The 11,024-nt window shown below is 36.7% G+C and overlaps 1 protein-coding gene across 1 annotated transcript; it reads right to left on the bottom strand.

Annotated features, from left to right (window-relative positions):
- Positions 1-6,962: 6,962 nt before the first annotated feature.
- HOXB1 (homeobox B1) lies at positions 6,963-10,030 on the bottom strand. The gene is made up of 2 exons (XM_044055485.1): positions 9,427-10,030; positions 6,963-8,340 (listed from the first exon to the last, which is right to left on the bottom strand). Exons 1-2 carry the CDS (start codon positions 10,028-10,030, stop codon positions 8,000-8,002), a joined length of 945 nt encoding a protein of 314 aa, XP_043911420.1. The 3' UTR covers positions 6,963-7,999.
- Between the last annotated feature and the right edge of the window lie 994 nt (positions 10,031-11,024).

Raw genomic sequence — 11,024 nt, 5'->3', positions numbered from 1 at the left:
CTTTCTTATTTAGTGCAATATCTTCCTATGATTTACTTACATGTTCTTTTCCTTGTTTTATCTATTTTTACCTCAAAGGACATCTTGCCCAGTCAGACTAATCCGGTTAAGAAATGCCTAGTAAATGAATAAATAAATAAATAAAGTAAAATAAAATAAATAAAAGGACCTATTTCACACTCACTCCATGATGGAACTGCTGTCTATAAATCTTGCTTAATGTCTTCTACGTTTTGATAAGAATCTACCTACCGATTATGTAACTAAAGTGTCTTACAGCACAAAACGCCCATCATTTACTAACGTTGTAAGTTACTTTGTATTCCAGTTGTTTTTCTTTTGCCTTTTGTTGACCTGGCTCTTGGTTGAAAATGGTCAGTACGCAAACTGCAATAAATCTTGCCCTTTTGCTTAAGATCAAGTGTAGTGTACAAATACAATAAAATGAAACTGTAAACAACAAATGGCAGAACCTTGCAGACAGAAAGCAAAATGTCAGTCAAGCTTGCATTCTTCAAAATGTTTTAGTAAAGACTGTGATTACCTCATGTATTATATATGTGGTGCATATATTCTAACTCTGAACAAATTAGACACAAGATTACAGGAATCAGGAGTCACTGTCAAAAAAAAGAACTCAAGGCACCCCCACCCCCACCTCTGCCATCATGAAAGCCTGCACTAAGAAGGACAAGCAGCTAACAGAATGGTGAAAACTGTGTTTAGTCTTTATTGTGAAAATGCACGACCAAGGACTCGGGCGGATTCAGCAGTACTCTGCAAAAGAAAAGTAAAGAAAACGGAATAACAAAGAAACTTGATAGTAAGAAGGAACCCAATATATTTATATGGGGCCACTTTTCCATTTTTAGATCAAAAGCTCACACTTTGAGAAGACCAAACGTTATTTAAAAACAAGTCAAAAGCAACGACAAATGTTGAGGAACAGATGGTTAAAGTAAAGAGACTTTTTTTACATCCCAGAACTGCACCTCTGACTGTTCCGTATGCAATCTTTTGGCAGAGAAGCCAGGCCTAACGAAACAACTGACAATTAATGAAAATCGGGCCTTTTTATACAGGAAAGTGGCTAAATACATGTTTTCATGTGTCAAAGTGCATTTAAATCTTTGCAACTCTGAAATCTCAAACGTATAGTAACATTTAATGAAGAAGGGCAGCAGACTTGTTAATTTCTTTTTCTCCGTTTTATTTGTCATCATTTTACTTGCTGGGGAAAAAAGCCAATTAAACCAGCAGGTTTCCAGTCCCATAAACCCAAATAATTTAGAATGCCATGAATGTAAAACAAAAACTACATGTATCCTGATGAGTTGTCACGTTGCTGATTTATATGTTTAGAAGAGCAGTCCTTAAGTAAGACACTCAACAATTATTGATCGTAGTCATTCACAGTAAGCTGACAGCATAACATACTAATATTTTCAACTATTCGTTTTTTGTATAGATATTATTCAAAATGCATCTATATTGGTAAAACCATTCTCTATAAAAAAGTAAAAAAAATGTTTTGATACATGCTATAATAATATGCATAAAGTTTCTTAAATAAAACGAAACATGAAAGTAACTATATGAAATGTATCAGGTATGTCGGGGATATGATTGGCACGGATAATTAATAGCTTTTAAAATATTGTAAGATGTGGTAATACGTTTATCATCTCTATAATTAACAGAACTTATTAAAACACACACACACTGGGTTGTTTTGTATATCCCTGTTTTATAATTCGTCCTCCGCATTCAGCTGGAGGAGGTCTCAACTCGCTGAATTCATCTCATTGGTGACATGACTCGCTGGAAATTTCTCCCTCATATGGGAGAGAGGGGCACCACACCCCAAAACTATAAACACAAACTCTAGGACCACACCAACATGATAAAGTGTGGAATCTCCGAATCCAAATAAATCACATCCTTTATGTACTTAGAAACGGGCAGGGATTTCCTATGAAAATCAGTGATGGGGAAGTTCAAAAAAGGCTAGATCAACCAGACCACATTGATAAACCAAACTTTGCACAAGACAAGGTGTAGGGAATTTATTAAAAAGTTCAGTAAAGTGGTTGTTACAAACAAGGTCTGGGGCAGAACATTAAATAGTATGGAGGAGAGAACCAGATGTTTTTCGTGAATTTAAAAAGTTATATGCATCTTAATTTGTAGTTATGAAAATGTCAACCAACGGAAGATAATCACAGCTGGCAAGAATAATGTCTAAAGACACCTACATGCTCTGACAGTTTTAAAATATACCTTGATGCATGTCCGTTTTTAAATTAATAAGAATCGTTTAGTTAATGTTTTTTCTATGTAACTTCATTCAGTTAAAAAAAAAAACAATAAAGAAAACGAGTGTATGCTCCAAACCTAAAACATAACCATTAAAGGAAAAACAGAATAAAGGGGATTAACTATATATCAGGAACATGTGTATATACAATATACATTTGGGTATTGTCTATTAAATCTGCCCCCTTATAGGCAAATTATGCGAGTCCTGTAAACAGCTATACTGCTCATCTTTTTCATCGAGACATACACCAAGTTGACTTATTTCATCTACTGTGTCGTTACCCTTCCCCTTTAATTTCAATGTGTTAACCTATTCCCTTCACTAAATTATACAGGCTAATATTAAACCTTTTACTACAACTTGACCCCCTTCTTCTGCTTCTAGTATTTTCCAGAGGTCTAATACTCTTACTCCTTAGAGTTCCTACAATTATTCGTTTGATTGTGGTTTTACTTCTCCTGCCTTTAAACACCGGTTCTGTTTATGCAACATGACGTTAATAGAATCTCCCTCATTTCTATTTTTGGCCGTCCATTTTTTTTTGTTTTGTTTTTGTCTGTCTGTTTTTTTCTTTTCTCTGACTCCAAATGAACATAATAACCCACTATTAAAAACTGTTTTTTTTTTCATGTTTTCTGTCACGTACTGTTTATCTTCACACAGATTTATTGAGCAGAGGTTCATGTCTGCAACACGTGCAGGTTATCTTTCTAGTCCATTCTCACACATCCTCTGAACCCAGTAACATATGTGCAACACTCTATGATGTAAAACTGACCATAACTGGCCATGTTGTGACGTCATAACCACATCCCATGTCTCGTCCTAGATTTCGTTTTTTTCTCTACAGTGAGTCCTCTGCTTGCGAATTTCCGTATCACACATGCTCCCCCCACCCTCTTTTCTATACTGTATTTCTTCTTTCGTTTGGATCACAAAATGATGAAAATGATTAAAAGGAGAAGGAGACAAAAAAGAACAATGGACACGTCATAGATTAATGTAACTAGATAGATAGATAGACAGATATAGACAGATAGATAGACAACAGACAGAAATAGATAGATAGATAGATAGATAGATAGATAGATAGATAGATAGATAGATAGATAGATAGATAGATAGATAGATAGATAGATAGATAGATAGATAGATAGATAGACAGACAGATAGAACTAGACCAAGACGCTAACGAACAATGTTTAGTGCCTCCCTTTTACAACGATTAGTCCCTATACTGAGCAGGTCCAACTCATCTAATGTAACATAAGACGAAACATGTATGAAGGCAATGCTTAACATACTCAGCACTAGTGACAAAATAAAATTAAATGAAAGGCTATGGTCCAGGTCAAAAAATACTGTGAAGCAACACAACACAAAGCATTATTCTCCTAGCTTATCTCAACCTGTTGCATAAAAACTAACAATGTATACAGCACTGTTTACAAAAAATGCATAAATGTCTGTCGATTTTCCCCACAATTACCAACAACATGGCACATCAACAGAATGTTAAGAGTTAGGTCTAGGGGACTACACTAAAACTGATTGCAAAAATGATAGTAGTTATATTTGTATAAAATGAACTGTGTGGTCCAAAGGGGAGAGAAATGCCTAAAGAGGACCCAGGCTTTCATTTACTTAAGTGGGCAATTTTTAAGGGTAGAATGGAGTATGATGGAAACTCTAAATATGCATTTGTAAGCCCAAGGGTGACCACTGCAGATCATATTTGATGACTAGATGGAGGCATTCTATTACCCCAACACTGTGCTAAAACGGTTTTAGGAGATTTTATGGAAATGGAAAAATATCAAATTAACTCTTCCTTCCTTTAGTATTTAATGTGAGAATAACAGCAGTTGTTTGAAGAAATCTACTCTCCCATGTTAAGAACCTGTTGTAAATTACTGTGTGACAACAGAAACAGACCAGGCAAAGCTTCCAACAAGCGACTGCAGCTGGCGTCTTTCCAGTGGCATGAGAAAAGTCTTTGAAAAGTTAAAAAAAGTTATTTACATATGCAGATTCTTTGGCTGACAGTATTTGAAATGGAAGCATACACCCTTTGTACCAAACAAACAGGAAGCCTGAATGCGTTCCGGTGGCACCTTTTGATTTTCAAAGAAGGGACAAGGGATTTGGATATTCTTTGAAGTGGCTGCCCTGGGAATAAGGAACACTTGAAAAATATTCACACCTTCTTGAGGACACAGACATATCACACACAGGGTACAGATCCATTTGTCTGTAAGTTAACGCAGAGAATTAAGGAGCATGTTGTTGGCTGCAACCAAGTGTACAACGTTTGAATTTCTACCTGTATTTGCTTACTGCATGACTATGAGCAAATCATTTGACCAGACAGTGTTCCCGGGTCACCCCTGGAAAAGGGCATTAGTGCTCAGTGGGCTTATCCTGGCAACAAATTAATGAAAAGCAAGTACGTGTGTATGTACACCTATAGCAACACATTTATAAAATATATTTATAAAACCTTGTGTACAAGGGACACTATTAAAAACAGAGGCCTTCTGTTTACCTTGTAAGCATGCTACAGAAACATGGCTAGGTGTTGGGAGGAAATCACTGCAATAAATCAAAAGCAGCTGTCGTGACCATAAACCATACCAGTTAGCGAAGCTTTAATGGATTGTTAGTAGGTCACCACGGGCATATTGACAGATATAACACTTTTAATTTGTATTTATTGAAAGGTAAAGAACGGAATTGTAATATTTAATGGAAAAAGGGGGTTGAGGATGGCTAGATGGATGGATGATAATTCGATAAACTGGAATATGTAATTGTTATACAGGGAATTTTAGAAGACGATGCCTATGGTTGTGGCATTTTGGATATAGATGGCTATTATATATATATATATATATATATATATATATATATATATATACACACACACACACACACACACACACACACACACACACACACACAATAGAGTATCCCTTTCAGCAATAATAGATAAGTTTATTAAGAAAACAAACATAGATAAAGCATGTGGGGTAATACCCCCCACCCCAAAAAAAAAGTCTGCTGGACATTTTTTTACGCTAAACACTCATTAACAGCATTTGTCCTTCCATGCGAGTCTTTTAATTCCCAATTATCTTCAAATGTGATTTCCAGTAACATTTTTGGAAGGTTTTCACATATTCGAGTTATTATTCTTCAGAGGCTTGCTTTTTAGTAAGGACAAGCAATCCATATTTGCGTGTAGAGCCAGTTTTCAAGTCTTTAATGTAATAGCAGAGCGTTAGTCAGCAAATTGAACAAGGACCTGCTAAAGTTAACAGCTCTCATTAAAGTCTGAAGAAAACAGGCGGTTACTGCCTCTGCTATTACTACCTACTCCTGTTGTTATTACTGTTCTTACTGCCGCTGCTGCTACTAAAATTAATAATAATAGTAATAATAATAATAATAATAATACGTTCAATATCTTCCTCCGTCTTTAGTTTTAGTAATAATTACAAATGCATGCAAGACTCATTCCTTTATCTTTAATTTGTCTATCATCGTTTTCAAACTGGGATTGGAATGGAGGCATACCTCTCAACTGCCCAAATTTTTGCAGAATGTCCAGATTTGTGCGTCACATCGTTGGTCTGCTCCTCACAAATTTTTTATATTTTCTGGATTTTTGTGGCAAATCAGTAAGGATTGAATTCACTTAAAAACTTTTATTCCAGCAACTTTCTAAGTTTATAAGAGACTATTTAAAATGTGTCCCTGTTTCTGGGGCTTTGTCCCCCATTATTTTTGTTTTCGTCCAGATTTTTTTGTGCTGAGAGGTTGAGAGCCATGAATGGGGACAGGACAGTAATATCCATCACCCAGTTCTCTATTTACATGTTTAGACATCCTAGAGGCGCTTTAAGGTAAAAAGGTCAGAACTACATCCGGAGTTTGCTGTCACATTTTTCGTTGCGCCCATGTATTTTAAAACGTGTTTAATTATAGATAGTTTATTTTCCAGTTTTAAAAATGAAAGTTTTCTGCTTGCATTGATTAATTGTCATACCCTTCCAGGGGCGTCTAAAACTGAAGCTGCAGTAGGGTATTCCTGTTGGCAGAAATGCTAAGATTATATTCATCTATCTTTACTGAATTCTGTAATTCAGAAGTTTAATATAATTGTTTAATGCACTCTTTCCGGTGAATATAAGGTGATTATGAGGCAGTTAATAAATGCAAATATATTACAGCTATTTCTGATGTATATAAACACCGAAATCGACGTATGTGGAATTAAAACAGAATGACCAAAATGCTTTAATCAAGTTTTTCCTCTTCTTCATGGCCCTTTTGAACTTTGAATACTCCGCCCTTCTCTCCTCCTAGTAGAAATGCATGAGCGTCACTTCTTAAAACATCTGAGATCTCACTTCACAGGAAGTAGCACTGTAAAACAGGCATCACATCTTTATTTATAAAACACAAGTACTGGACTACTGCAGAGAAAGTGGTTTATTTGAATGAGGTAGTTAAATGTTACAACTGCAGGAGGTCACTTGGTCTACATTCTAAAGGACACTATAAATATCATAAAAATAACACCTATTCTATTTTATGTTTAAAAAGTTTTTTTTTCTTATTAGAAACACGTTCCCTGAAACTAAGACATACGAAAATGCTAAAGCAATACAATTTGGCATTTCGGTAGAGGTATTGTTCATGCAATTTCGTTTATATGTCAAAACCGATTAAATGCAGTACCCAAAAACAATGATCTCTGCGCGTATGCCCTTGCTGATTTTCAAGGTCCCCGATTCAATTACCAGTTGTTCTAAGTACAAAAACACTTAGATAAAGAACTGGTTTCGGACATATGAAAGTGTGGATTACTTAGAAAAAAAAATCAACAAACCACTAACAAATACCCTGTAGAAACATAGTGCAAAGTGTGTTGCATTTCAAGAGAATTCACATTATTGTGGGAAACAATTGCAAATGCAGTAAACGTACAAAAATAATTATATATACACGAATAAACAAAGTACATAAAACTGTAACATGATATTACTGAAACAATTTACGCTGTAGAAAAGCTGTGTATGGGTATATTTACAAGACGTTCATTAAATAAAATTGCAACAAAATACTGTGGCTACTTTTGTGTTAGCAAAAGTGCATATCCCATTACACAGTGGATAAGGTCCCTGAGGTAAAGACATACTGACAATGCTTTAAGAAGAAAAGCTTCTTTGTGTTCAAATGTTCCTCTGTGCAATAGTAAATCTATATTATAGCATAATTTTATATTTTAAATATTTGCTCTACATTTATGTCAGTTATAAAATATCTGAGAACCGAGCTCTAAAGTAATCGAGCTGAATTCTACAACTATCAAGAAGAAAAAAAATAGGTAATCAGATGGATGTGTCTCAGTCCTTTAGAACTGGATCACAGATGTATTGCTTAGCTCAATTATCTTGAAACAATTGTGTTCTTTTTACACCATTGGGGTAAAGCAGTGTGCTTTTTAAAAGTTCTGGTATGCAGACACAAATCCCCAAGTCTCTGCCCACACAGTCTCAAGTTAAACATAGGAAGTTCAAGTCTTTTAACTGCTGAAAACGATATTCGTGCTTTCTTGAACAGAAAGCTGAGAGAGAACTTTTCGTTTTATTTATCAGTCTTGCCTTTAATTTTCTAATCTCGGATTTCCTGGGAGGTCGAGGAGTTTGGGGAAACGTCAGGTGATGTGGAAACTGACTGATCAGACGTTTCTCCCCCCTTTGCTACATTACCCTGAACATGGGTAGCAAGCCCCTCTCTCTCTCTCTTTTTCTGTTTCATCCTCCTGTTCTGGAACCAGATTTTGACCTGAGTTTCGTTGAGCTCAAGGGCAGCTGCTATTTCAACTCTCCTGGCCCGGGTTAGGTACTTGTTGAAATGAAATTCTTTCTCCAGTTCAGTTAATTGCTTAGTGGTAAAATTCGTTCTGATGATGTTGTGAGGACTATTTAATCCATATTCGGAAATCTTAGTTGCTGTGAAAAAAATAAATAAAATAATATAACAGAACAATGATCAGCCAAATACGTAACAGAAACAAGCATACAGTAAACCAATATTGAATTAATGTGTAGTGCCCTTAACATGTGTATCATAACAGGATAAAAACTACTATATGTCTTGAGTGGCCTGAGAACTTTGGTTTGAGTAAGTAAAACTTATTGACACACACACACACACACACACACACACACACACACACACACACACACACACACACACACACAAACACTGCGTGGATTATAGTTATGTAAGTTCATTCCTTACCTTTATTGCTGCCCCCACCACCACCATCATCATAAGCACAACAAACTGTAAACTGTATAATATGTAATTCAGTTTACTGAACTTCAGTGTGAAAGTTAGACTTTTGTCCCCAGTTTCTTTTTTACCGAGGCGTACATCTGTAAACAATCCTTTATATCTGTAGTATCTTCCTGCAGTGGGACTTGAACAACTAACTCAGTAGAATTGTAGGGCTCATGCTTATCACCTTAGTACTGTCTGCGCCATAAAGATAGCGCTGTATTTGTTAGGCAGGCCTGGATAACCCGTCCCACAATCTCAGATATTATCATTCACTCCTTAACTTTAAACGCTAATGATAAGGAAGCAAACAATTTAAGAAAGCAATCTAAACCAAGCAGCAGTCAGATAGGAGCCTGGCATATTAACTAATGAAAAGTTGAACTCAGCTTCATTTTTTTTTCAACAAGCTTTAGGATGAATGTGATTGTTGCATTTTGATCAGTTTGTTTTATACTCCAGAAAGCTAACGTGTGACCTGATCCGTTTTGGCCATCAGTTAAACATAACATTACTCAGAAAAACATGTTTCTGGTCTTTTCCATTTACACCCTGACGTCCAGGGTTAATACTTACTGGCGACATGCTCAAGAGTTTCATAAATCCGTTTCGTTCAACAATGCTAAGACACAACAACCCCATGCTAAACACAGAACAAACATAGCCTAGGCACCTTTGTGCCCAGCCGGACCTCCCGGTCAACAAAATAAAATATAAATAAATAAGCAAACAAACTTGTTCGGGGTGCTACTAACCTGCTTTTGGTGGGTTCCTCTTAACTTTCATCCACTCAAAGGTCTGCGTTGCAGAAGACTGTTCGTTTTGATATGCAGACTCTTTTTCTGCACTGGGAAGAGGGGAAAGGTTGGTGTAGGATCCCTGTAGGAAGCCCTGCTGTTCCTGTCCATACTGATGCTGCTGGTACTGACCAGGCCCCGAAACGCCACAGTAGTTCTCTGACAAAGACCCAATGCTAGGCCCAATGCTGGAGGCAAATCCGTTTGGCTGGAAATATACTCCTTCTGGTTCCTGGTTAAGGTAAAACTGATGTCCATAGCCTTGAGTGCAAGTCTGCGGCGTATAAGCTGGTCCAGAGCTACCATAGGGGATGCCCACGTTGGTGTGATGAGCGTTGTGATGGAGGTTTGGATTTTGGAGTTCTTGTTGCACTGGAACTGAAGCGCTCCCTCCTACTAAAAACCGTCCATCACCATTATAGTTGTCACTTGTAGTACCTGAACAAGAGGGAAAAGATGGCATCCCTTGATCTAAATGATGGTAACCCTTGGGTGAGTAGGCGCTCGTCCCACGGTTACAAATTGCATACTCTAAGAAGGAGTTCATCCTGGTATTGTCCATCTGCCAGTGATGGAGGAGGGTCAACCTGTTTCTGGGGATTTCTTCTGCCCTACAACCTTTAGGTAGTATGTCAAAACTGCAAAACTTCCATCCATGGATCGCTAAGCTCTAAACCCAAAGTCCTGGAGAGGATTGTCACGTGACCCCCTTGGGGCCAATGGTGGAAGACCTCCTGAAGTCTGTCAGATATCTGTGGTCATCCATCAAGCATGTGACATTTGCATGACAAAGGGACTTCAATCAAACCCAGCCCATCAATCTGATAAGAAGTCGTATACATCAACTCTTTCTTTAAAGTGCTTAAAGGAAGAAACAATATGTAATGATTGCAAGTCTTTTTTAACTTATGTCCTAAAATGCTAAAGATAAGGGAAGATCTAAAGTACAGCTGCACTTTATGCAGTCTGATTTTATATTCAGTCCCAATTTGAGGAAAGTATAAAGACTGTAAGTTATGCATTAGTATATTTATTTGTTTCAGAAGGATAAAAAACAAGTTCCTTTTTCTGGCAAGGACACTAGGTTTACTACCAAAATCTGTGACAAGTAATTGTCAACAGCAATATCAGTCCAGTGACTTGTAAAGCACTAATGGATTTCCCTTTTGAAACATAATGTGGTGGGCACTAGTGTTAGTAACCCATGTTCCACTCCCGTTAATATTTTCATGAATCAAATGTCCAGTACCCCTTCTGCTACACACACACACACACACACACACACACACACACACACACACATATATATATATATATATATATGTATGCATATAAACAATAAAAGTGTTCCTGGTTTGCAACTGCACTTTAGAAGTAGATCCCTAACCAGTGTGCGAGGGTTCCACAGTAGTTTGATTTTTAAAAGGGTGCATTAGTAAAATACATTTTAAAGCATGTGAGATCGTTAACATTTGGCTAAATTTGATGTTGCACTTCTTTTTTCAGTTTACAGCGTAGTTTGTCAGTAACTGTTTAGGTCACATTGATGCCACGCA

This window comes from Protopterus annectens, chromosome 13.part0, assembly GCF_019279795.1.
Source record: "Protopterus annectens isolate FY-2018-M chromosome 13.part0, PAN1.0, whole genome shotgun sequence".
Lineage (NCBI taxonomy): Eukaryota > Metazoa > Chordata > Ceratodontiformes > Protopteridae > Protopterus > Protopterus annectens.
Note: the sequence above shows the minus strand (reverse complement) of the source record. Positions and strands in the feature narration are given on the sequence as shown.